General features: G+C 36.1%; 3 protein-coding genes and 2 long non-coding RNA genes across 5 annotated transcripts; 4 read left to right on the top strand and 1 right to left on the bottom strand.

Annotated features, from left to right (window-relative positions):
• Positions 1–5,430: 5,430 nt before the first annotated feature.
• On the top strand, positions 5,431–18,046 carry LOC120207641 (kinesin-like protein KIN-12D). Its single transcript, XM_039207077.1, is given in 38 exon segments — positions 5,431–5,565; positions 5,662–6,301; positions 6,414–6,569; positions 6,660–6,743; positions 6,836–6,955; positions 7,045–7,158; positions 7,236–7,328; positions 7,444–7,604; positions 7,696–7,770; positions 7,884–7,971; positions 8,058–8,116; positions 8,224–8,287; positions 8,378–8,443; positions 8,529–8,711; positions 8,813–8,917; positions 8,998–9,233; positions 9,311–9,380; positions 9,473–9,538; positions 9,652–9,696; positions 9,788–9,867; positions 9,970–10,051; positions 10,215–10,934; positions 11,220–12,167; positions 12,697–14,137; positions 14,140–14,969; positions 15,062–15,169; positions 15,247–15,368; positions 15,465–15,552; positions 15,691–15,765; positions 15,894–16,136; positions 16,236–16,334; positions 16,426–16,500; positions 16,586–16,644; positions 16,787–16,898; positions 16,987–17,097; positions 17,202–17,372; positions 17,453–17,638; positions 17,795–18,046. Coding segments are annotated over 37 exon segments (8,115 nt in total). The 5' UTR covers positions 5,431–5,565; position 5,662; the 3' UTR covers positions 17,936–18,046.
• A 244-nt stretch (positions 18,047–18,290) lies between these two features.
• On the bottom strand, positions 18,291–21,907 carry LOC120207628 (serine/threonine-protein kinase SRK2E-like). The gene is made up of 7 exons (XM_039207062.1): positions 21,902–21,907; positions 20,220–20,273; positions 20,036–20,128; positions 19,778–19,870; positions 19,119–19,223; positions 18,941–19,037; positions 18,291–18,784 (listed from the first exon to the last, which is right to left on the bottom strand). The coding sequence occupies exons 1-6, from the start codon at positions 21,905–21,907 to the stop codon at positions 18,951–18,953; spliced, it is 438 nt and encodes a 145-aa protein (XP_039062993.1). The 3' UTR covers positions 18,291–18,784; positions 18,941–18,950.
• A 498-nt stretch (positions 21,908–22,405) lies between these two features.
• On the top strand, positions 22,406–23,549 carry LOC120207642 (upstream activation factor subunit UAF30-like). The gene is made up of 3 exons (XM_039207078.1): positions 22,406–22,774; positions 23,120–23,237; positions 23,337–23,549. The coding sequence occupies exons 1-3, from the start codon at positions 22,482–22,484 to the stop codon at positions 23,532–23,534; spliced, it is 609 nt and encodes a 202-aa protein (XP_039063009.1). The 5' UTR covers positions 22,406–22,481; the 3' UTR covers positions 23,535–23,549.
• Positions 23,550–24,588: 1,039 nt separating this feature from the next.
• Positions 24,589–25,366, top strand: LOC120207644. Its single transcript, XR_005524232.1, has 3 exons — positions 24,589–24,698; positions 25,121–25,235; positions 25,348–25,366. It is a non-coding gene; the product is annotated as an uncharacterized LOC120207644 (long non-coding RNA).
• Positions 25,364–26,262, top strand: LOC120207643. Its single transcript, XR_005524231.1, has 3 exons — positions 25,364–25,521; positions 26,080–26,133; positions 26,215–26,262. It is a non-coding gene; the product is annotated as an uncharacterized LOC120207643 (long non-coding RNA).
• The last annotated feature ends 336 nt before the right edge of the window (positions 26,263–26,598 follow it).

Below are 26,598 nucleotides of genomic sequence, written 5' to 3' on the forward strand. Positions count from 1 at the left end.
TTGGCTTTGCTGTACAGGGAGATGTGTGGAGCCACTGACTACAGGCGTAATGCTATCGGCGGATGTCTCCTGCTGCTACAGTCTGGGGCATGGTATCGATTGCCCTTTTATGTCCCGTTGTGAATAACCTATTCGTATTTCCACTACTTCTGAGGTTATTATAAAACTGATTTTGTATATTAATAATTTTATACAACGTATAACAATTTTTTTTCCTTGAATAGGTGGTCTACTGATAGGAAAAATCATCAGGAGCTACCTGATGATTTAGAAAAGATTAGGGTGCTAATCAATCAGAAGACTGGCACACAGGTATGAATTTTAATGTTTAAAAATCGATTTTAGATTATAGTTATATAATTAGATTATTATTTTGATAAAAATTATATATTATTTGTTTTAGTTTGAATGGGTGCCATATTCTACTGATGATACGAAGGCGGTGATCCCACCTGAGTTGAGGGGTCCATTAGATGTTTGGATGGCGATGGTCCTTCTGATCTGTTATGCGACCGTCGAGTGGCACTCCACTGATCGCGTGCTCCGATAGTTTGGTTGTTTTCAACCAATTCCGGAAGCACCTCGCAATATGAATGAGTTGCATAGCTTAGATAGACGCTGCAAGACAGATACAGATTGGCTGGTGAGGCATCATGAGTGGGTCGTGTTGTGGGAGGATCGACATCGGCGCCTTCCACGTAGAGAGCCCATTTTTACTGACTTCTTGATGTATGCTGAGGAAGATAATAAACTTGCTAAGTTTCACTTACCCATGTGCACAATTAATTGACGCTCATCATTCTTCTTGTACCTTCCATGGTAGTTCGCGGCAATATGTCGAAGACAATACCTATGTTAGACAAAGGGTGGTTGTCACATTGGACCCAAAGACTCCATTGCTGCTTTAATCCCAACTACGCGATCTGAAATGACACAGATATTTTCCCTCTTGATAACATGTGCCCGTAAATTTCGGAGGAAAAAAGCCCAAGAAGCTGTATCTTCTCCTTCGACAAGAGCAAAAGCAACTGGAAGAATGTTGCGATTGCCATCTTGGACAACTGCCAATAATAAAACTTGCTTGTATTTTCCATACAAGAAAGTTTCGTCGATCTGGACCACAGGCTTGCAGTATTTGACAGCATTAACGCACTGTGGGTAACTCCAAAAAACCCGGTAGAATTGTCATCGATCGCGAAGAACTCGATCATTATAGTATGCATAGGAGGTTTCGAAGTCCACAATTGTCCCAGGATTCAACGTCCGCACCAGCCTAAACCAACCTGGAAGTTCATTGTAAGATGCATCCCATTAGCCATGAAGTTTGACAATGGCATTTTGTTTTGCCAACCAAGCTTTTTTATAGGAGACAGTGTACCCATACTGCGATTGTATAGATGAAATCAACACTGCAACAACTATATGAGAGCTTGCTTTGACCATGGGCATGATGGCTTGGCATATCACTTCAGAGTCCAAGTTGGGATGATCTTGGTTGACCCCTCCAGCACAACATGTGTGAGGACCGTTGTATACTGTTAGTTCCCATCTGTTGTTTTTCCTCTTCCTTTTCGATACGCGAACCATCCAATTGTATCCGTTTTCGCACTGGGCATAGTAGAATACATATTTTTCGGCCGTGGAGCGGTCTACTATGGGCTGAACAAAATTACGAATATTGTAATTTTTGATAGCCATCATCGCTTCTTCTTTGCTTGAAAACTCCATGCCTAAAGATAACTCACCATTATTTATTGATGAGTAATACCCATAATCACCGAGATGAGGCATATCCGCAAATTCTGGCCCGTACATTGCATCATAATCAGCTTCATACATGTGTGCAGGAGGGTCAGTTTGTGCCACATTTCCTGGAACTTCATCATCATCGGAGTTGAATTGCGGTGATTCTGGGTCAATGAACAGTCCAGTCTCAGCACCATCCGCACCAGGCTCACGAAGCGGTTCTTCTGGTGGAGATGATGGTTTCTCCATGCTCTCCACATTTAGGTCGAAGAACCTACTACTTGCACGCCTTCCCCTTGAACTGAAATGCATATCGACATTGAGATCGAAAAAGCTCGCAGTCGAATGCCTCCCCCTAGAGCTTGAAGCCATCGCGTCAAATGGGAACTGCACAGATGGTTGCGTCAATGGCATCTCCATATTAAGGTCAAAGGGATTTGCAGATTAATGCCTTCCCCTTGAACTGGACGCGATGTTGCCATACGGATTGTTCGTCGACCTACCTCGGTACATATCGTAAGGAGTTGCGGATGAATGTCTCCCCATTATGGCATTAAAATCATTACATATTACTGTCGTCGGGCTGTCAACTTGATCAACTTGTTCAGTCAGTCCATAGTGGGAGCTTAATGATTGACCCCGAACAACACGCACTTGAACAAAATGTGCATACATCTCAATAGCGACGTCTGAATAATTACTTTGAGCTTCAACCATCATTTCAACATCATCATTGTTCGAAAGTTTGAACGTTGTATAAGTTAATGGCAGCAATGATGTTGGAAATCTATACTGCAACGACGACACTCTTCTGCTACTTCCAACATGAATCTTCCTCGAAATCTTCGTTATAAGCTCCTCAAGAGTTATGTTTCTCTTGAATGATATTTTAACACGCTCATTTGATACGAAAACAACGCTGGTTTCATCTTCTCGAATTTTACCATCATAATAAACAATAGCTGAAAGTCGCGCCATTATTTAAGTTTAAAAGAGCGGCATTATTATATCTGGAAAAAAATGAAACAAATCTGATTTAATAAATTATATATGAACGAACATATAACACAATAAAATTTTTACACATCAACGTAAATAAATTTAATAAATAAATTAAATAATATAATTTAATATTATTACCTGCACCGCATAACTATTTCAACGTATGCTCCCGATTTCCAATTTTACAATCACAAAAATTAATTGAAAATAATTAGTATAATATTTTTTTCAAATAATCATAATAAACAATAAATAAAAAAATTATAACAAAATTACCTTATAACGAAAAATCGCACGAACTTCTAAATAAAATATGAGAAGATTGCCAGAATTATTGACTCGTTGACGGAATTGTTGTATTAATTTATAAGTTGAGAGGAGAGATGTGAGAAATTAACCGGCGGATAATGGTATTTATAGCGAGGAAAGTTATACAAAACGCGATACCTGCCACGCGCTATATAAAATTATGGAGTAAAGGTATGTCGCGGTACCTGCCCCTCGCTATATAAAATTATTAGGAGTAAAGGTATAGCGCGGTACATGATCCGCGCTATACCCCTACATGGCGTATAGCACGCTGCAGGGGCCGCGCTATACCCACGTGGCGCCAGCTCACCGTATAACACGGTGCAGGGGGTGCGCTATACCCCACGTGACGCCAAATCATCGTATAGCGCGGTGCAGGGGGCGCGCTTTACCGCTAAGGGTGTTAGATCGAGAAATATAGTCTGACCGGTATTAAATCGATAATATTACCGGTCACCGATGATATATCGAGAAAATTGCCTATCGTCTCGTTACTTATTTTATGATGAAGTGACATAATTATTATAAAACTAAAGTTTAATATTATAATTAACAAAATTAAAAGTTTAATAATATAAACGAGTTAACGAACAATGTTTAATGATATTTTATATAATTTATCTTTAAAAATATTATTAGTGTATATTTTTAAAAAAACACTACATAAATATTACCATTATTTTTCAACTAAAAATACCAAACAAGTAGTTTAATCCATAAAATATACTTCTTACGAAAACATTGTATCCTTAAATTTACACATTCAAATCCCCGAAACCCAATACAATTACCCAGAAATAACAAAATCGCAAAAGATCTAAATCGATCACTGCTTCTCCAATGAAAAAGAAGAAGAAGAAAAAGGAGGAAAACCCAGAAAACTGATCAGTTTCAAGGAAGAAACCCAGTTAAGGGAATCGAAGAAGTAAAGGATCGGTGATCCATCATCACAGTCGACGAGTCGCTTTGATGAATAACTATACCAACTGCTTCAGTCACGCTCATGACAAATTCTACTGCTGATTTCGTCAACTCCACGCATATCTCCAATTTTTGAAGCACCATTTTTGCAAAGCTCTTTGATACACTTTCCCTTTTCTTTACGGACTTTTTTTTTCAGCTCTTTAATACCCCTCTATTTATATACTTCAATTAGGTGTAAGCAAAATTTTAATATCGACATCTGTTTTTTTTAAATATATATATTTTTATTAACCATCAATATTTTATTTAATTTATTAATCAATTAGTTTAAATAATGTAAAAATTTATTATGGAATAATCATTTCAGTCAAATTTATTTTATTCATAACATCTATATTCAAACTCTTTACCTAGGTAATAAATATAATATTTTAGTAATAAATAAATTGTTGTTATTTTTGAGGTCACAGTTTAAGCACTAGAAATGCTAGAGGTATGATCGTTTAATGTCGAATGGTTGATCCTTATCTTTAAATAAATATTATCTTGTATTTATCCTAGATTAATAAAAAAACTAATTGTTGATAAATTATTTATGTATTTTTATATAATATTATATATATAAATATGGACGAACATAAACTTTTATGTTAGAGTATGAACTTATAAAATTTTAAAAGTAAATATATTTATATAATATAATAGACATGTAGCACTATTGGGTGATAGGAAACATTGATGAAAATTATGGGTTAAACAAGATAAACATAACTTTTGAAACACCCAAAAGTCGGTTTTGTTTTCTTTCTTCGAAATTTCAATTATCCCAAAATTTAATCAAATTAGGTTATATCAAAATTCAATTATCAAAATTGAAGAAAATGATGAATGAAAATAAGAGAACTCGAGATTTAATCTACTGTTTTAATTTTTATTTGAGAACTAAACTTGAGACTTAAATTTTGAAATTTTAAAAGATAAAATTATTATAGAATTAATTTTGAGTTATTTTAATTCTTTCTGGATAGTATAAATTTTTATTTTTTTATTATTTTATTTAAAAAATAAAACTCTTATAGAATTAATTTTGAGTTATTTTTCCTTATTATTTTAACTCATTGTAAGTTGTAAGGTATCCAATCATTATAAAATTCTCCTATGCCTTGGGGCTCTAAGCCTAACCTACAGCCAAAAAGAAATTCTATCGTTTCGAATTTTTAGCCGTTTGACAAATTTAAATCTCTGTCATAATTGCACATGAGACCCTCATACTTTTCCTTTTAGGCCGAAGGCCCCTTGGAATTCAAATACAAGACCCGCCGCCAAGTCTCATTTTTCAAAATCTAAAACCCAATATCCACCGTCCATCACCGGCTTTAATTTCAAATCCCATCTCCCCCATCCAAACGGATTACCCTTTTATCTAAAATCCCAGAAAGCAAGCAGAGCAAAGCAGCAGCAAGCTCATTACCAAGATCTTCCAAAAGATCTGTCATGAAATCATAATTTATTTACTTTTTCTTAACTCAAGAACAGAATTGCAGGAAATCGATTTCGTATTCTGTTTTTCAATTCCACTTTCAGGTACTCATTTAAAGCTTCAATTCCATTTTGTTTGAAGTCTTGTTTTTTGTTTTGGCTTCTCATTTCATTTTTTTTATACTTACATTGATTTACTAGGATGTTGAGAGATTTCAAATTCTTGAGGCGAAGCACAAGCAAAAATGAGGAAGTTGAGAATGTTCCAGTGAACCCTAAAGACTCACTAGCTTATCAATCGAGCAGTGATGGATTGAGTAGGCCTCCTCTCAACACGATTCAAGATCCAACGGCAAAGCCTAAACCAGAGCCGGAAGGGAGCATTCGAAGCCGAATCGATAGGACTCCAACTAAGCCCAAATCTAAACTGCCAGATTCGACATTGCCTCTCAAAACCCCAGATAAACACGGGTTTTCGTCTAAAATCAGGTATGGTTGGACGAAGAATGAAGCGGCTGAATCGGATTTGCGTAATGGCGGGTCAACAAATATGACTCCAAGGGTGAGTAGGGGAATAGGGAGAGCAACTTCGAGTTGTTATTCTGAGAGTAATTCGACACAGAGTACGCCGACAAAGAGTGTTGTTAGTAAGCCTCCGGTTTCGGGTTATAGGAACAAACTTGATGGAAATGGAGGGATGCGTGGAGGGAATTATTCTGCATTGTACAGAGGAATGCCGAGCTCTTCTTCTTGTGGTCCGGTTACTGTTGTGAATACTGTTGAAGTTCCTCACTTTGACCTTAAGGAAGATCCCGCTTTTTGGATGGATCACAATGTACAGGTAAATCCCTCTAAGACTGCTGTCTTAATTGCACAAATTTGTATTTCATTGTGATAATTGATGAAAATTTTGAACTAATTTGCTAATTTTGATGATGATTCTGGAAACTTAGGTTCTTATTCGTGTCCGTCCTCTCAATGACATAGAGAAGAACACAAATGGCTACAACAGATGCTTAAAGCAAGAGAGTTCCCAGAGAATTGCTTGGATTGGGCAACCAGAAACTAGATTCACTTTTGATCATGTGGCATGTGAAACTGTAGACCAGGTTTGCTCAAAGACAAATTAACATTTGTGTGCAGAAAAGATTTTTCTTTTTTGTAATCAATTTTCTTTCTCACATATACTCTTTTTTCAGGAAGTGCTTTTTAGGATGGTCGGTCTGCCGATGGTAGAAAATTGTTTATCCGGCTATAACAGCTGTATGTTTGCCTATGGTCAGGTACTTTCTTCAAAGCGTAGGATGCAACAAACATTTTTATTCACTTCTTTACTACATTGGTTATCTTGACATTACTGCATTTGGACATGCAGACAGGAAGTGGAAAGACTTATACAATGCTTGGAGAGATTGAAGATTTGGAAGTCAAGCCAAGTCCCCACAGGGGCATGACACCGAGGATATTTGAATTTTTGTTTGCAAGAATTCTAGCTGTAATTGTCTGAAGTTCATGCTAGCGTTTCCTGGTTTATTCTTGGAAACCATTTTTGTTTATTGATTCACTCTTTCTCTTTCATTACAGGAAGAGGAAATCCGAAGGGATGAGAAGTTAAAATACAATTGCAAGTGCTCTTTCCTTGAGATTTATAATGAGCAAATAACCGATCTTCTTGATCCCTCTGCTACCAACTTACTTGTAAGTTTACTACTTTCTTATGTTTTCCATTCGTTTTTTGCTCCAGCTATTTTCATTAATCAAATTTTAATTTTTAGCTGAGGGAAGATGTTAAGAAAGGAGTGTACGTGGAAAATCTCACTGAGTTTGAAGTTCAGACCGTGAGCGATATTTTGAAGCTTTTATCTCAGGTGACAATCTTTATCAGTACTTTGGTTAGCAGGAAACTGCTGCTCACTCCTCTCAATACATTTTATTTAAATTTCATATGTTCTTGTTTTAAATCACTGTTTATTTTTTGCATAGGGTTCTTTAAATAGGAAAGTTGCTGCAACAAATATGAACAGGGAGAGCAGTCGTTCGCATAGTGTATTTACCTGCGTTATTGAGAGCAGGTGGGAAAAAGACTCGGCAACTAATTTGCGGTTTGCAAGATTAAACCTGGTTGATCTTGCTGGTTCAGAAAGGTGCGGTGTAAACCAGTTTGTTGAACCATATATGTTTGTGTTTTAGCTTATATTTGTGTGATGAAATTACTGTTATTTTATACTTCTATAGGCAGAAAACTTCTGGGGCTGAGGGTGATCGTTTAAAGGAAGCAGCAAGCATAAATAAATCTCTATCAACACTAGGGTACTTAAAACTATTTCCCTTTTCCTTCAACAGATTTTGATGATTTTATATTTCCTTTGCGTAATTTTTATTCCTTGCTAGTCAAAATTATGATTACATATTATCAAATGCAGTCATGTAATTATGATTCTTGTGGATGTGGCTAATGGAAAGCCACGGCACGTTCCATATAGAGACTCAAAGCTCACCTTTCTTCTTCAGGTAAGTTTCTATTTCTGTTTTGTTCTGTCTTTTCTGCATTGCAGTTATTGGTTGTGACAGAACATTTCATCTTAAATGTGATTCAGGATTCACTTGGTGGAAATTCTAAAACAATGATAATTGCTAATGTCAGCCCTTCTATCTGGTTGTTTTCTATTTGTGACACTTCAAGCTTTTTAACTTGAAAATAAATACGCATGATCCTGACTAACTTCCAATACCTTGTATATATATATATTCATTTTTTTTCAGCTGTGCAATCGAAACACTTAACACACTAAAGTTTGCTCAGCGAGCAAAATTAATTCAAAACAATGTGAGTTTACTCTTATTGCATGTTGTTATATATCGTATAAAAATACTTCAGTTTTTTCATAATTAAAACTTTCACCTGTTGATGGCGTAGGCTGTGGTGAATGAAGATTCCACTGGAGATGTCGTCGAACTACAAAATCAGATACGACTTCTAAAGGTGTGGCACATTTATCATAGTTTCTTTATTTTTCCTTTTTCAAATTCGTGAATTAAATAAATTGTAACTGATTTGATTTGAACAGGAAGAGCTTTCGGCTCTTAAACGTCAGAATGTATCCCGGTCCTTGTCTTTTGGTTCAGCAATCACTGCTGCATTGCAATTGGAAGAAAGTCCTGATGATAACACATCTGAAATGTGTCAGGAACAAGTTGATGATTTACTTGGGTATGAATCCAAAGGCACTGTGAGAATGTCCGCTAAGCAGGTAGCTCTTGGATGCTGCAACGATGGTTATTTTTTCTTTAATAGAAAGGATTGTTTTACTAATTAACATTATGCCTTTTGGAACTCCCTTAAAATTTTCAGTTAAACTCTTTGGAGGCAACACTTGCTGGTGCCTTGAGAAGGGAGAAAATGGGAGAAACTTGTATCAAAAAGCTTGAAGCTGAGATTGAGCAATTGAATCGTTTGGTATTTTTTGTGTGCCTGACTTCCAATTCTGTTATATCTTAAACTGCTTTCTTAACGTTTCAACGCCAAGTACTTTATAGGTTCGTCATAGAGAAGAAGACACCAGAAGCAGTAAAATGATGCTTAGGTTTCGTGAAGACAAGATTCAAAGAATGGAATCACTTGTTCGTGGCTCATTACCAGCAGATTCTTTTTTGCTCGAAGAGAATAAAGCACTCTCTGAAGAGATTCAGTTACTGCAGGCTAAAGTTGATAAAAATCCTGAAGTAACTCGTTTTGCTTTGGAGAATATAAGACTTTTAGACCAACTTAGAAGGTAACTTCCAAAAACAGATGATAGTACCGATTTTCTACAAATTGTTTTTCTATTTATTTTCACTGTGGCACTTATAGATTTCAAGAATTCTACGAGGAAGGAGAAAAAGAGATACTTTTGGAGGAAATATCCAAACTGCGGGATCAGGTATTTCTTAATTCTGGCCTCATAATCATTTATATTCTCCCATTTGATTTCTCTTTTCTGGGTAATGTATAGTTCTGGTCTTCGACATGCAGCTTCTTCAATTTCTTGATGGGAAGTCTAATCAGCATAGCTATGCAAGCTCAAATGATCGTTTGCAGGTTAACTTTACGACCTATTACATTTTGTCGCTCAAACTTGTTTGTTTTCAGAAACTATGATGGGAAGGATTAGTTCGTTTTTCTTTAATGATTTTATTTTTCTTCTAATGCAGGAAGCTGTCCGCATCAGCAAAGAAAATAACTCCCTGCAGTCTGAGGTCAGTTTATTTATTGTTTGGCAGAAATATACGTTTAAGTCAGTCTTTGGTCTTTGGGACTTGAATGCCATTCTCTTGTTCATTGTTTCAGTTGAAGAACACTCTCACTAAGTTAGAAGAAAGCAGGCACAACCTTGGTTCCTGCTTAGAGGAGAATGCAAAACTTAGTAGGTCTGATCTTCTTTTAAGCTAAACTATGTCTTTCGTTGTGTTAATGTTGAAAGCTGCCATTTTCAGGTGTTCTGATGTAAAATTTTCTTGCATCTTCTGCAGAGAAATTAACGATCTACATACTATGTTAGATAGCCTCAAGTCTTCAGCTTATCATCAAGATGGCAATTCCAGAACCATGAAGGTAATATTTGTTTTGCTATTACCGTTGTTTAATCTAATAGTATCTCAAACTAGAATAGAAGAAAACACATTTAGGTGCAGAGTTTTTTTACTTGACCAGCCATTTGTTGCTTTTATTATTTTTTTGAAACCCACCTGCTAACAAGAGGTAAAATCAATTCCAGGGTTCAGATTGGAATGCTTATACAATGGAGATGAATTCAGTTCAGACAATGACAAGTCTGGAACAAATTATGGATCTACAGTTGGAATTGGATATACTAAAGATTATTCTTCAAGAAGAGAAAACATCTCATGCTGCAAACGAAGAAAGAGAAATCAGTTTGACTAGAGATCTTGAGAGGGCAAATGAAAAACTTTTGATGCTGAAAAAACAAATTGAAGATGCAAATGGTGAACTAGAGGAGGCAAAGTCTGTAATTGCAGCACTTGAGTCCCAACAAATTTTTTCAATCAATGAGATGGAGGACTTGAGGAAAAGCAAATATGATCTTGTAAAGCTTTTGAGTGAACAAAAAGATGAAATTGTTGCCATGAAAAAGAAACTTTCCAGTAGAGCTTTTAAAGATGCTACACCACCTAAAAAGATAGAGGGTGAAGAATCCACCCTAGAGCTGAAATTGAAAAGGATGCACGAGTCTCTCGAGAATGCCAAAAAGATGACTATCTGGTACCAAACTGATCGTGCTTTCAAGGTTTCTAATGAAGAAGAAGTGGATGAAATATGTCGGCAGGCTGAAGCTGAAACTGCTGAGGTTATTGTCTGTTTGCAGGAAGAACTTGCTCTTCTTCAGCAGCAAGTCCAAGATTGTCAGTTGAAGGAGGTGGAGGCTCAAAATGGTTCTGTCTTTTTAGAGACTGAGTTGAAGGAATTGCAAGAAAAGGTATGTATGTTGACTGAGGATAATAGCCAGTTACTAGGAAGGCTTGAAAAGAAAGATGCCGAACTAAGAACATTAACGGAGGACTGGGAACTGCTAAGTTCTGAGATTGAAAATATTCTTGCTGGTGGTCATGAGGAGCTTGTTGATGCTGGGAATCAACTGGAACTCCTTTCCGGTTCTTTTCCTCAGAGAAGGATTTGGATTTCTAAGAAAGTTGGTAGGATGGTCAGAGTACTGTCAGAAAAGGAATTGCTGATTGAAGAGTTGAAGGAATTGCAAGAAAAGGTATGTTTGTTGACCGAGGATAATAACCAGTTACTTGGAAGGCTTGAAACAAAAGATGTCGAACTAAGAACGTTAATGGAGGAGTGGGAGCTGCTAAGTTCTGAGATTGAAAATATACTTGCTGATGGTCATGAGGAACTTGTTGATGCTGGTAATCAATTGGAACTCCTTTCCAGTTCTTTTCCTCAGAGAAGGATTTGGATTTCTGATAAAGTTGGTAGGGTGGTAAGAGTATTGTTAGAAAAGGAATTGCTGATTGAAGAGCTTGGAAGATGCCTGGAGGATGCAACAGATAAAAGAAGTGAGCTGGAGTCCATGCTGAAGTCTTTGAGAGGTGCTGCACTGGTTATCAATGAAGCACAGCAGCAAGAATACAATGAAAAGGAGAAAGAAATTGTTCTACTGAAGAAAGAATTGAATGAAAAAACAGCAATCATTACAAAGCTTGAGCATAGAATGAAGATTGCTGAAGGTGACTTAAGAAATGCATCTGCTTGTGCAACTGTGGCTTTTGTAGTTGGGAATAGACTATCAGAGGCAAACCGTAATCATCTCGATGCCTCGAAAGTTAAGGACATTCAGCTTGCAGAAGAAAAGGTGAAAGAATTTGTTCTACTGGAGAATGAACTGAATGAAAAATCATCAATCATTACAAAGCTCGAGGATAGAATGAAGATTGTTGAAGGTGACTTAAGAAATGCATCTGCTTGTGCAACTGTTGCTTTTGTAGTTGTGAATAGACTATCAGAGGCAAACCGTAATCATCTCGATGTGATGAAGGGTAAGGACATTCAGCTTGCAGAATCAGCACATGCACTTTCTCTGGAAGAAACAATGAATGACTTTGAAAAGCTGTTGGAAGTCAAGATTGGAGCTGCCCATCAAAAGATAAATACAGTTGAGCAAACCATGCAAGAAATCAGTACTCATTGGCGCCAAACAAAAGAGGTAAACTGTTTAAAAATTTTAAATTTACAACCTTAGAACCATAGAAAAAACATTCCTATGTTATATGCGTCTCTCTGACTGTTTTTAAAAGGTGATAACTTGCTAGGTTAGTTTTTTTACCCGTTAGTTTTGAATCAAATTTTAGTTTTGTAGGCAAGCCATCACTGTAATTTGGTTGGTTTGGCAATTTTATTCTACGTGCTTTTACCCTTATAAACTAGAACCCATGTTTTAGTTTTGTTGAGGTATACACAATGTTAGGAATTCTCTTTATTGTAACAATCCTTTCCTAATTTTGTACATAATTATTAGTACAAAATTATGTTTAGGCTCGAGAATTAATCAAGCTAAATTTTCACAACCTTTTCTTTTTCTTTCTTCTTCCTCCTTCCTCTTTCTCACGGCAGCAGTCTCTTTTCTTCTATTTTTCTTTTTCTTTCTTTTTCATCAAAACTTCAAATTTCACTTGATTTACATGTTTAAATAATACGTAAACCTTATATTTTTCCTTTTCAATGTTCTTGGGCAGTTTCTGGAACTTGAAGTTGGTGATGCAAAGATAATTGCAACTCAGAAAGCTTCAGAGGCTTCTTGTATTCTTGCTAAATTTGAGGAGGCACAAGATACCATAACAGAAGCAGATGTTATGATCAATGGGCTCATGATTGCTAATGAAACAATGAAACTCGATATTAAGAGGCGGAAGCAAGTGGAAACCACACTACTAAATGAGAGGGATGAACTAATTAATGAGGTAAAAGGTTTGCAGTCCATTAATGCTGTGAAGGATAAGCAGCTTGAAGTCCTTGAAGAGCAGTTTGGCTCAAGTTTGAAAGAGACAAGGTTCATGGTTTCTGAACTGGAGGGCTTCGTCAATGAATTGCAAACTGCATTTTCTCAGAGTGTCATGACTGTAGGTTGTGATTGTCACTGCCTTAAGTCTCTTGTGTTTGATTCGATGAAGCTAGCAAGATCATGGCTTGAAGACATCTGGTCGGAGATAATTGTGAAAGATTGTGCAGTGTCAGTGCTTCACTTATGTCATATGGGAATTTTGTTGGAAACCTTGACAGGGCTAAATGCGGAGAATGGTTTGCTTCAGCATGGCTTGTCCGAGTCAAATGCTGTTATAGCTGATCTGAGGGAGCACAACTCCAAGTCAAGAAGAGAGCTTGAAATGTGTAGAGTTATCAAGGGGAAACTTCTAGCTGATATCAAGAACAGTTTCGATCGAATATCAAAGAAGGAAGAGGAAACTGGTGAGCTCAGTGCCAAATTAGTCGCTTTCAAGAAAAAGGTAAATGATTTACAGTTTCAAGAGGAAGTTATGTTACAAAGGTCTAACCATATGGGATCTCAACTTGCGGTTCTAATGAAAGAGTTAGATTTGAGTAACACAAATTTTGTAACATCCCTTCTTGATCAAGAGCAACTGCTCAAAGATAAAGAAGTGCATCTGGAATCTCAGGCTGAGATTTCAATGGTAGACTTGTCTACAAAAGACTTTGAGTCTCTTATTTTGGCGTCAGAGATGGAACAAATGGTTGTCCACTTAGCTAGCTCCAAAAAAATGCTTACCAATGCTTATGCTGTCCTTGATAGTTTAAAGCAAGAAATAATTTTCTCAAAAGTAGATGCATGTTTGAAAGAGCAGCTAATGGTGGAGCGGGAAGGTGAGTTGTCTTTTCTACAAGAAAAGGTTGAAGACGCACAAATTGAGTTGAGAAAGTTCAAGAAAGAAAACTGTCTACTTCTCCGGGACTTGGATGAGAAGAAATATGATCTTCAATCCTCTATAAGTTGCCTCGACGCCTCTAATCTTGAACTTCAGCAGTTGAAAGAAAAAACTTTTTCCATGGAGGCTTGCATTTCCAGTCTACAAACTGATCAAGAGATGAAAGCCAATGAATTGAAGGAACTCAGAAATTCTCAATCTATTTTCATTGAGGATTTAGGTTCAAAAACTCAAGATTTCGCATTTCTATTGAGAAAGTTAACATGTTGAGGGAACAGAATGCTGCAAAATGTGTTGATTCTATGGAAACTATAGATATGACAGGTAGCAGGTTATTCGGCACAGTGAATAAAGAAGGTGTTACAATTGCTGATAAAATGGTTCAGGAGTTGTGTGATAATGCAGAGAGGATATCAAAGTTCATAGCAGATTTAGAGTTCTTAGAGAATAGAGCTGAAGAGCTGGCATCCGAAAATATTTCTCTCCATGCAGAGTTATCGAGGAAAGATGAGGTTTTGAAAGGTCTATTATTTGATCTCAGCCTGTTACAAGAGTCTACTTCTAATACCATGGATCAAAAAGATGAAATTGAGGAAATGGTTTCTTCTTTGGAGGCATTAGAAGATGAGCTTGCTGGTAAATTAAGTGAACTTGATGAGGCTGTTAGTCATGGCCATATGCTCGAAGTTCAACTGCAGGAGAAGCTCAAGATTATCACCAGTCTTCAGTCAGATATTACAAGAGAACGTGAGTCTTCGAAACACCTCCACTCTGAAAATGAGGAGCTGAAATCTCATATTGAGAATGCCTTGGCAGTAAAAAGTTCTCTTGAAGATGAATTAAAAGAGAGAAAGAAGATCACTGAGAGCTTAGAGGTGGAATTCTCAGAAATGAGTAATACCCTTTCTCAAATGAATGATACCATAGAATTCTTGAGTGGTAATCTGAATGAACTTTCCGGTGAAAGAGATGAGCTTCAGATGGAGGTGCTTAACTTGGAAGACAAGCTTGGAAAGGCGCAGGCTGAGGCGAAACGAAGTGAAGCCATTGCTATGGAAGCTCAACAGGTATGATCTAGTTTAACGTGTAAAATAATATTTCTGTTTCCTTTTAATATATAATCTCATCTTATATTTGTGTGGATTGAATTTGATGACAGATGGCTGAATTAAAGAATACCTATGCTGAAGAGAAGGAAGCTGAGGTGAAGCTATTAGAGAGATCTGTTGAAGAGCTAGAATGCACCATAAATGTTTTGGAGAACAAGGTAAGACGATGCACTATGATAAAGCCGCATGAAAGCACTATTGTCATGACCACGTTAATAAATCCGAAATGTGTTAGGTTGACATTATCAAAGGGGAAGCTGAACGTTTACAATTACAAAGAGAGGAGCTAGAATTGGAGCTGGATGCTGTAAAAGTTCAAATGCAGAATGTTAAAAATGCTGATGCAGACATGAAAAGGTCTGTCAATGTTATCTTATTTGTTATGCCCATACCCTTGCTATAAATGATGATAAATTGCTCCGATTGGAAATATATCATTCTTTCTATCTGCAGGTGTTTGGATGAGAAGAGGAAGGATCTTCAACAAGCCCTGGATCAAATACAAATTCTTGAAACTGAAATATCTGACAAGGATAGAGAGGTGAAACCTCTAGTTATCAATGACTTTATTTTGTGCTCTGAGAATGCAATTTTCTAAAAGAGTCTTGACGTCTTTGGCTTTAGCTTTTCAAGATAGGTACTGTGTTTTTATTGATAGGTCTCCATTATTGTTCAACAGATTGCCCAATGCAAAACACATATTTCTGAACTAAATTTGCATGCAGAAGCCCAGGCAAAGGAGTATACGCAGAAGGTATGCTAACAATTCTTGATTGGATTAGGCTGTTCTGCTGCGTTTTCTCTGGCCTATTGAAGATAAAATTATATGTTCTTTTTCCTTGATATTCTAACCATTTGGAGAAATATAAAAATTGGAAACAGTTCAAGGCATTGGAAGCCATGGCTGAACAAGTTAAACCTGAAGGTTACTCCACAAATACCCAAAGTCATTCATCGAACAAGTTAGAGAAAAATGTGTCGAAGCCTCGAGGCTCTGGTTCCCCATTCAAATGCATTGGCTTGGGTTTGACACAACAAATAAAATTAGAGAAAGATGAGGATCTTACTGCTGCAAGGCTGCGCATCGAAGAATTAGAATCCTTAGCGGCAAATCGGCAGAAAGAGGTAGGCTTTATCACATTGATGTTGATTCCACAACTTTCTTACAAACTTTGGGAGTTTGCACTTGCTAATTATTTTCTGTAAACATGTTATTTTCCACAGATATTTTCTCTCAATGCAAGATTAGCAGCTGCAGAAAGCATGACCCATGATGTGATTCGAGATCTATTGGGAGTCAAATTGGACATGACAAATTATGTGGTAACCCAATTTACTTGTATCTACTATTTTAATATAGGCTCTTTGGCACTGAAAATATATGTTGCTTAAGGACCAATTCTCTTTAATGCAGTCATTGTTGGATAACCAGCAAGTGCAGAAAATAGCAGAGAAGGCTAGACTTGATAGTTTAGAATCTCAAGTGAAGGTATGTCTTGCTTGAGTACTTTGAAGCTTTTTGGGCTCTATTTTGTGTCCTGATTTATCTGAATTATGTCATATCATATTTACAGGATCATGAGGTTGAGAAGCTCAGGCAGCAGCTCAATGAATTTGTTGAGGAAAGGCGAGGGTAAGCAAAACATAACTTCATTAAGAACAATATTGCTTACTTGGCTAAAGCTCAGGCAAACAAACTATAAGCTAAAGTTTTTAATTTTTATTTTCAATTATCTATTTCATATCTTCAGTATATCTTCATCTTGTTTTAACAGGTGGCTCGAGGAAATTGATAGAAAACAGGCCGAGCTAGTAACTGCGCAAGTAGAGTTGGAGAAGCTTCGTCAGCGAGATCAGTTACTTAAAACAGAGAATGAAATGCTTAAGGTTAGAACCTTGAACTTCTTTATTCTCGTTGGTGGTGAATGATTGATTTTCCATCTTTTGTGGACGTAACTCCTTATGCTATCTGCAGATGGAGAATGTAAATTACAAGAAAAAGGCGATGGAACTTGAAGGGGAAGTAAAGAAGTTGTCTGGCCAACAAAACCTCCAACAACGAATTCATCATCATGCCAAAATTAAGGCAAGATTTCTAACTTTTCTTCCTCTAGTGGACTTTCTCCTCAAGTCATGCCAACTATGATCTGTCATTTCTTTTTTTTCATTATGTTTTGAATGATGCAATAGGAGGAAAATAACATGCTAAAGATTCAAAACGAAGAGCTTGGTTCCAAGCTGCGGCGGACAGAGGTTGTACTTTCGCGTGTAAGGGACGAGCTTGCTCAATATCGTGCTTCTATTGGGAAAAGCCCTTGCGTTAACTTTGATGAGGAGCAACGTTTGAATAACAAACTGAGGGTTAGTCCCTAGAGATATCCTTCTATAGTGGGCTTAGCACGGTGTTCTGGTTCGTCTAATCGTCTTTGAACCGGTTACAGGAATCTGATGAAGACCGAGTGCAACTAGCACATAAGTTGCTGGGATTGTGTGCAAGTGTTTTAAAGGCTGCTGGTATAACAATGCCTACTTCTGATGTATGCCCTGCGGCTGCTGAAGAGGCACTTGAGCAACTCCAGAATAAAGTCATCTCACTTGAAAGAGAATTGCAAAGTTTAACACTTAAGGTAATTAACTGACACTTGCAATTGTGTAATTATCTTGCATGCCGTATGCCTGAACTCGGGATGATTGTCAGATACGAATATGTTTACATGCTTTAGAGAAAGTAAAGAACTCGGACGTCGTGAAGAAACTGATAAATTAACAAATTTGTTTTGCAGAATAAGATTTATAGTGAAAGGAACAGATTGACGGAACTAATACCCCAAACATCACCACCAGCAAGTGCAAGAACAGATGAAAACTGTCATACTCCGATAAGGGTACTCCAAGCTCCATTTCTTTCTACGTTAGATCGATAGCAAAAATCGACTTCTAATTACATGTTATACATTATGACTTATCTTTTTGTCTTTTGACACAAACCTCGACAACATGATTGTATATCTCATGAAATGAGCAATGATTTTGTGAAAAACCCACGTTTAATGAAGCCCTAATTCCGTGCTCTAGTTCAATCAGTTCATAAAATTACTTTTACGAGGTACATGGTCTGCAATATTCGTTTGGGCTGGATATAACAGGTTCATTTTATGAACTGTATAAAGTTATACAACAAACTTTCTTCTTTTCTTTGGAAATGAAGATAAATGAGTTACAAAGACTGAACAACATTACATAACAGCACTTCAAAGAGGCAAAGACATCAAGTGAAACAGAGAACATAAGTACTTCACTTCGAAAGGGCTGTACCGATAAAATGCTAGATTCTGGGTTGACATTGGAGAAAAACCTGTATTTTTGGTCCCACACTTGCAATAAAATGATAGTCTCTTCTGTGTATTCTCCCGAAAGTTTCAAAGGGTAAACTTCGATGAATGTTGGATGATCACCCTTCTATGTGCACGATTATAATCACATTGCATATATTATCTCTCCGCTACTATCGATGTCGAGTTCAGGATCACTGTCTAGGTCCTCCATATCGTCTTCGATGTCCAGACTACTGGTCAAATACTGATTGAGACTATTTGTATTGGCTGCGGGGATAGTGGCTTCGGAAATGATCTGCATGATCTCGTCAACACTTTGCATCGGTTGATCAGATTCTTCGAACTGGTTGTTCATCGTGTTCTCATCCATGAGATCTGCTGGTAGGTTCTTTAGAAACCACTCGTGGTTACGTATTTCAGAATGGATATCCTCTGTTGCAATAAAAAATCAAATCAAAGTTCCTACAATTAGAATTTAGGAACCAAGGAACAAAGAAGAAATGAGGTTAAAACTTATATGAATTTCAGGCAACTTGAACTTGAAAAATAAAATGCAAGAATATTAACTCAGGTTTCAACAAAGAGAGAACTAACTTTTGCAGGGTCAGCCACAAAAATCCTCGAGATCAGATGACGGCACTCGGGTGATATGAACATAGTCTGGGATTGAGTACTGGACATTTAAAATTCGCTGCAAGAACCGATTGATTACATCAGTCAACATTTTAAAATAGTTGTCACTATGATTTTATGAAAAGAAGACAGCAGTTACATGAATTATTTTGTGGAAGTTCTTAGGATCCTCGGGGTCTTCGAATGGATACGCACCAACCAACATAACATATAAGGTCACCCCACAAGACCAGACATCTGCAATCTGGCATATTTCGTTGGAAAAGAAATTTTAGCATATATATTACTTAGAAAGGGAAACATGTGCTAAAGTAAGACATACACAACTACTACGATGCATTGTCTTCTCACTAGTGGCCATTCTCTAAACCTGACAGAACTAGACATAGTACATGACATGTGGTAGAACAAAACCATGGAAAGCACTGGCCAAACTTAGTGTCTGGTAATTCACATTGCCTAATCCCTGAGATTTGCACACTGTTCATCTTCAACCACGATACAATAAGGCATGATGTTAGTTATTGCCCAGAAATTATAGGTACAGAATTTCGAAGCACAAGGCCAAGAAAACAACGTAGCACCAGAACAATCTAAGACAGGAGAACACGACAATTAACAGCTGACAAAAGCAGAAAATTTACAAAAGGAAAAAACGGTCACATACTGGAAGACTAGAATAGTTCTTTCGAAAAGAAGCCTGTTAGTTAAGAATAGTGAATACAACATATGTAGATGGAACTTGCACTGCCACAAATATAAGAAAGTTTAAATTAGGAAAATAAGAAGCAATAGTACCTTTCCATCATATTCTTTCTTGAGTAACACTTCAGGTGCTATATACGCAGGAGTTCCAACGGTTGATTTCGGTTGTGAGTGCAGCACTGAGGACTGAAAAATGTATTCCACATCAATGTAAATGTAGATGGAAAATCGGAACAATGAAGTTGCTTGCTATGAAACACCCTTTGATGCTCTAATCAATACTATTTGTTACGGAACAAAACAGTAAAATTCAAGCTCTACCACAAGACAAGAAAATGGAAATAGATGTACCTTGGAGTACCCGAAGTCGCAAATCTTCAAACGAGGAGCAGGACTCCCATCAAGTAATGTGTTCTCCAATTTCAAATCTCGATGGCATACTTGCTTCAGATAGAAATTCAGCAAAAAGCTCAGCTGAGTCACAACTTGAATTCTCTTTCAGGTAAGTAAAGGACACAAAACAAAAGTTACTCACCTTTGCATGACAGTAGCTGACTCCTGATATAAGCTGTTGAAAGAAGAACCGTGCCTGCAAATACACCGAGATACATAAAAGAAAATTTCGGATCACTACATATATATATATAAGTTAAAAATAAAGTGAAACAAAATGATTCAAATTAACTACAACATAATATTTAAGGTAAAACATATTAAATAATAAATATAATTACATAACTATAATAAAAAATAAATTTGGGGTTAAAAAAATCATAACAAAATGATATTGTTTGGTTTATTTTTTTTTTAAAAGCAATCTCACATGGCTAAAAAACATAGAAGAGCATCCCAAAAGTCTAAAGAGTAAAATATGAGAACAAAACAATCTCACATTGCTAAGAAACATAGAAGCACGTCACAACTAACTTCTATAAATAATAGAGGTAATTTGACAATCAAAATCATGGACCTTTTGGTGAGCATTGAGTGAACTATTCTTTCACTTCAATCAAGCTCGAATTTTAGGCTTCAATCGAGCTTCTAATTTTTTTTTGAGTTCAAGTTTCAATATTATATTTCGAGTTTGAGTTGAACTTGATAATTTTTAGCTTGTGAGTTTGAGTTGAGTTGAGCTTACTTTTAAAGTTTTTAAGTTCGAGTCGAGCTCAACAATACTCGAGTTCGATTTGGCTCGTTTAACAAACGAAATTGTTTGGTTTAATTTAAAAAAAAAACAAAAATCCCAGTTTTTTCTGATTTTTAGCCAGTCCGGTTCGAACGGTTCAGTGATTCTGACCGGTTCACTAATAGTGGTTCAACCAGTTTAGATTGAACCAGACCAAGTAACGATTCCCGATTGAACCGACTGATCCGGTCCGATTTTCAAAACAGAGTTATGGACGATGCTTGGTCTATGAACACGCTGAAAGACAAGTTTAATAGAACATTAATGTATTACCCATCTAATTCTAGCTTCTTAAGTGATCACAATATAACTTCTTAAGGTTATGCGGTCAAAATAGAAAAAAATGAAATAAAAGTTATATTTTGTGTAGTTTTCCCTTTTTGTAATCCTAGTGTCCTTTGTGTTCAATAGCCCCATAAGCTTCGATTAAAGGTGGAATAGAACTAAAAATATTTAACCTTAGGAGGGAGGAACGTAATATCTTATATTAGGAAGATGAAATTTTAAGCAAATAATAATAGTCAAGTGGGTTTACGAGAAAGATGTGTAGAGACAAACGTAAGATCTTATATTAAAAAAATAATTTTTTAAAAATTTAGGAGAGACAAAAATAAAATATCAATTAAAATTATAAAAAATATCTAAAATATATACTAATTTAAAATTTTTAAAGGACGATTACTCACACCCGGTTTTTTGATCCATGGGGTGCGTATTTATGGTTTTAATTCTAAGATTATCTTTTTAAGTTTTTTTTTATTATTGTTTGAGATTGTTTTTCTTATTTACAATGGAATTTAAAATAATATCTGAAATATATGAGATGCTTTTAGGTCAGCATTATATCTTTTTTTCATTAAGTTAAAAGTGATTATAAAGTAATATTTGTTCAGTATTCTCAATCATTTGGCAATAAATGCTCAATTACTCTTGTAGTCGTTGGTGCTCGAGCACATAATCTTTAAGAACAACAACGATTCCTTAAAATATTGAGATAAATTGATTCGTGCCAACATTATACTTTTAATTACCCTCATTCAAGGGGCATTAAGATATGTTAGTACTCAAGTTGGACTATGGTCAAAAGATAACAAATGAATATTAAAATTATACTTTTAATTCTAATAACATTATTTAAACGTAAATATTTTAAAATAATTTATTTAGAATTTTTCTTAATTATTAATAATATATATATTATGGATATAATTATTTGAATTCGAAGTTACTAAAAAAAATTGATGGATAAAGCCCAAATCAATTGGTGGATAGGGTTCAAAGCCCACACTTCAACTCTAAAACCCTACAGATTGCCTATTCCGTCTCAAAATGGTCTAAGCACGTGAAGGGTTTGGGTCAACGGATATTATTATTATTATTGAAAATAAAAATGAAAACAAGAGAAAAACAAAATTCCGAAAATACCCCTGACGGGCCACGGCAGCCCTCAATCCACAAATTTTCCACATTTGTTTTTTATGTGTTTTAAAGCTTTACTTGCATGCGACTCCAGTTTTGGAATAAGACAGCCCCCTTTCCAAGTCTCTGTCTCGATATACCGGCGATAATTGCGAACCGGGGAAAACCCAGATTCGATTTTTATACATAAAAATGGTGTCGGACTCGGACCTGGTGGCCCGACTCCGAGAAATCCTATTGGAGTCGGACCTCGACACCGCCACCGCCGGCAGTGTGAGGAAACAACTCGAGGAAGATTTCGGCGTCGACTTGTCTGATAGGAAAGGTTTCGTGAGGGACCAAATCGACATTTTCCTCGAAACCTTAAATCAGGAAAATGAAAAGGAAGAACGTGCACTTGAATCTGAAAATGAAAATAACGTGCTTCAAGAAGGTGATGATGAAGAAGAAGAAGAAGAAAGCAAGGGAGAAGGAAGCCAAACAAGGCAGGTTTTGTTTTGCCCCATTTGATTATTGAGTAATTAGTAATATTGTATTAGAAATTAGGCGCTTTAATTGTTCAATTTTCGAGGGGGAACTTTCTCAAGTTCCATTCTTTTTTTAAGAATAAATTAAGCAAAAATAATATGTATTTGGGTTATACTTGTTTGTTATAATTGCATTGCAATAATCAGTTCAGTTGCATAAGGATGGATTTCTCAATTGCGATACTGAGTTCATTTATATAAGAAAAGGTTTTTCATCTAAAATGCGAGTATCTATAGTTGTTTTTGGCATCAAGTTTCTCGTATTATTGTTATGAATGGTTGGCGCCCTTTTCTTTTATGCAGGAGAGCAAGTAAAGCTGATAAACAAGTGAAGAAAAGAGGTGGTGGCTTTCAGACAGTGTGTAGTCTTTCTCCTCAGCTTCAAAAAGTAGTAGGAGAGTCTAAATTGGCCAGAACTGAGGTATGGGTCATATATGCATACTCGTTAATCGATGTAGTTTTCCTAGATAGTTTTGTCAGAATATTTGAATTCTTATTTTCTCCTTTACTGTGCTTCTAGGTAGTGAAGAAACTTTGGGTATATATCAAGGAGAAGAATTTGCAAGACCCGAATAATAAGCGAAATATTATATGCGACGAATTACTTCGTGCTATTTTTCGCGTAAATTCTATTAATATGTTCCAAATGAATAAAGCCCTGACCAAGCATATATGGCCGTTGAGTGAAGATGATGGTATTTACTTTCGACATAGTTAATATTATCTGCTATGAGTGCTCATTTTGTCCAATTATTTTGCCTGTCAGTTATAGATTGTAGTGTGTAATGGTGATTTTGTTTTTTTAATTGGCATTAAAGGGATTGGACCCTCTATGTCTATACATTGGTTGTTGCAATCAAAGAATTATTCTATGAAATGACATTTGGACACATGCACTCACGGATCTCAAGTTCTAAATTTTCTTCATTTATTAAATATATAAGTACTGTGAGGAAAACTATCATTCTCTATCTGACTCGGTTATTGTAGCTGATGATCTTAATGATAACCTTTGGTGAGAGAACTTTCTAGTTGGAGGTATAACTTGTAAGGAACTATCTTTTCGGGTTTAGATGAAAACATGTTATTTATGCATGTTCCTTTTATAATTTTGCTAGTTTTAGCTGAAGATGATTACAATGGTGAAGTTATACTTTCCATGAAACATGAGGCCCGTAGCACATAAGCCATTAACCTATCTCCAAAAGTTGTTCAAGTGATGATAAAATTGAAACTGATATAAATCTTTAATTCCATGCAAATAAGTCATGTAAATATATAACACCTGGTGCTGAAAGATGAAGGAAATTTCAATAATGGGATTATCTATTGATAGCAATTTCTATGCTCATTATTATTTTTTGTTTTCGTAGGTAATTTTCGTTCTATTGGATGTGATATGTAATATTTCCAAGGTGCAAACTAATCTATTTCTTTCCAGCCTTGGATTACCTTAGGATGTTTAAATTTTTCTGCAATTTCAACTTCAACTTCTTCAAAAAGGCTTCCGCATTGAACTTCAGTTTTATATCACTAATGGTATATTATAAGTTTCTTATGTCTTTCTTCTGAAGGCATTGCCCTGAACTTGCATAATTTATGTGATCGTTTAAATAATGCTGTGCCAACAATTTAAATCCAGAAATTCAAATCATGAGATGAAATGTGAAGGCGGTGATGATTCAATATCCATAAATGCTGAAAGTGCAAAGGAAGAGGAGGAGAAAGAAGAGGAAAAGGAAGATGATGATGATCCTGTTTCCATCAATGCTGAAAGTTCAAAAGAAGAAGAGAAAGAAGAGGAAAAGGAAGGGGAGCAAGAGGAGGAGGAGGAAGAAGAGGCAGAGCACGAGGGTAATGCACATAGAAGCAAGAACAAAAGGTTTATTTTCTTTTTTGACTATAACTTTTGCTGGTGTTTGCTTATACTCTCCTCTATGTAAGTTCATTATCAAGTTTATATGTATGCTCAATGTAATCCTATATATAAGTATCGGTAGTACATGTTCCTTGTCATACTAGATTATCAACTGTCAGATAGAGAGATTAGTACTTAATGCAACTATACTGTTAGTTTCTGTTATATGTTTATGTATTTGTTTAGGTTTGTAACATTTTATCAAGGTGTGTAGTTGCAAGGATCCCTAGATTTGTGGTTTAGTTGTCCTTGTTTGTAGTATCCTGGTTCCATTAGATAAATGAAAATAGATGGTTTCTGAAATTGTTGCATTTGAGTAATCTACTGGAGGGAAATATTTCTTAAGCTACTTGATGCTAATGTAAATTTCTAACAAATTATTGTAGCTCGTCTAATGTGGATAAAGATATCAAGAGAAGGGGAGGTGGGTTTAGTAAGTTATGTAGTCTTTCCCCACAGCTTCAGGAATTTATTGGAGAATCTGAGCTGGCCAGAACTGAGGTTTAGATATTTCATTTGGACATGTTAATCTTGTGAACCTTTTCTAATCAAAATCTTATGTTAGTTACCTGTTAATGCCTTTTCTTCCTTGCTTTTTCTTTCTTTTACTTAGGTTGTCAAGAATTGTGGGCTTATATCCGAGAGAAGAATTTGCAAGATCCGAAGGACAAGAGAAATGTAACATGTGATGAATCATTGCATGCTCTTTTTGGCGTAAATTCTATCAACATGTTTCAAATGAACAAGGCTCTTTCCAAACACATATGGCCGTTAAATGAGGAAGATGGTATCATCTTAAGCATGACTTCCCCTGATACTTGACTGGATTGTGATATAAATGTTATTCAATCTTTATTTTCACCTCACATACCAGTTTGTTTGGCAAAGCTAAACATGACTCTTCTTGCGTTTAAATCTTTGTTAGCACATGAACTTGGAATAACTTTTATTCTATCCATTGCTAGGTCTTTAAACAAGGTGGCCCCTTTCAAATTATTTTGTATAATTGCAAAGTTAGCAAGTTTGTCCCCTTCAAATTATTTTCTCTAACTGCGAAGTTGGTAAAGCTTTCTTTTAGAATGGGTCCCTCGACTCTTCTGTTTATATTATACCTATGTTTGAAGGGGAACTATTACATCTTGAAGGGCTTGTATTTGTTGTCTAAGGAACATTACCCAAATACTTTTTCTTTATTGAACTTTCAGAACTGTAATATTTGTTTTGCTGATTTGTTCATATGATCCATTACCATTTGAATTGCACTGCCCTTGGTTTTGCTTCTGTTGATTATCCACAGAGTTGGTCTTCACTGCTTGAATAAATTGTTTTTCCCTTGATGTGACAGCTCAATCTGACTTTGCAAAAATGGAAACAAAATCTAAACAAGCAATGGAGAAGGGTGAGTGAATTTTCAAGTCTATTAGTTATGAGGGTCCTGCATGATTTTGGCCAATAATTTTTTATTTCCTTGATGTGGCAGCTCAAGCTGACTCCGCCAAAACGGAAAGAAAATCTAAAATAGCAAGGAGAGGGTGAGTAAATTTTCAAGTCTATTAGTTATGAGGGTCCTGCATGATTTTCGCTGCCCACACGAAGCAATGAATGATAGAACTTGGTTTAATGGATGATGGATTTGAGCTGTTTTGTCTATAACAATTTTTTTATATATATTTATATCAGGTTCATCTGAGCCAAAACAGAAAGAAAAGAGGCAGAAGAAAGGAACATCTGGTTTTCTTGCTCCTCTTCCACTTTCAGATGCTCTTGTGAAGTTTTTGCTACAGGTGAAAATGCACTAAGTCGTGCTGATGTTGTGAAGAGAATATGGGACTACATTAAAAAGAATGATCTTCAGGTTTGCTCT

Source organism: Hibiscus syriacus, unplaced genomic scaffold (assembly GCF_006381635.1).
Source record: "Hibiscus syriacus cultivar Baekdansim isolate YM2019G1 unplaced genomic scaffold, ASM638163v2 tig00015101_pilon, whole genome shotgun sequence".
Lineage (NCBI taxonomy): Eukaryota > Viridiplantae > Streptophyta > Magnoliopsida > Malvales > Malvaceae > Hibiscus > Hibiscus syriacus.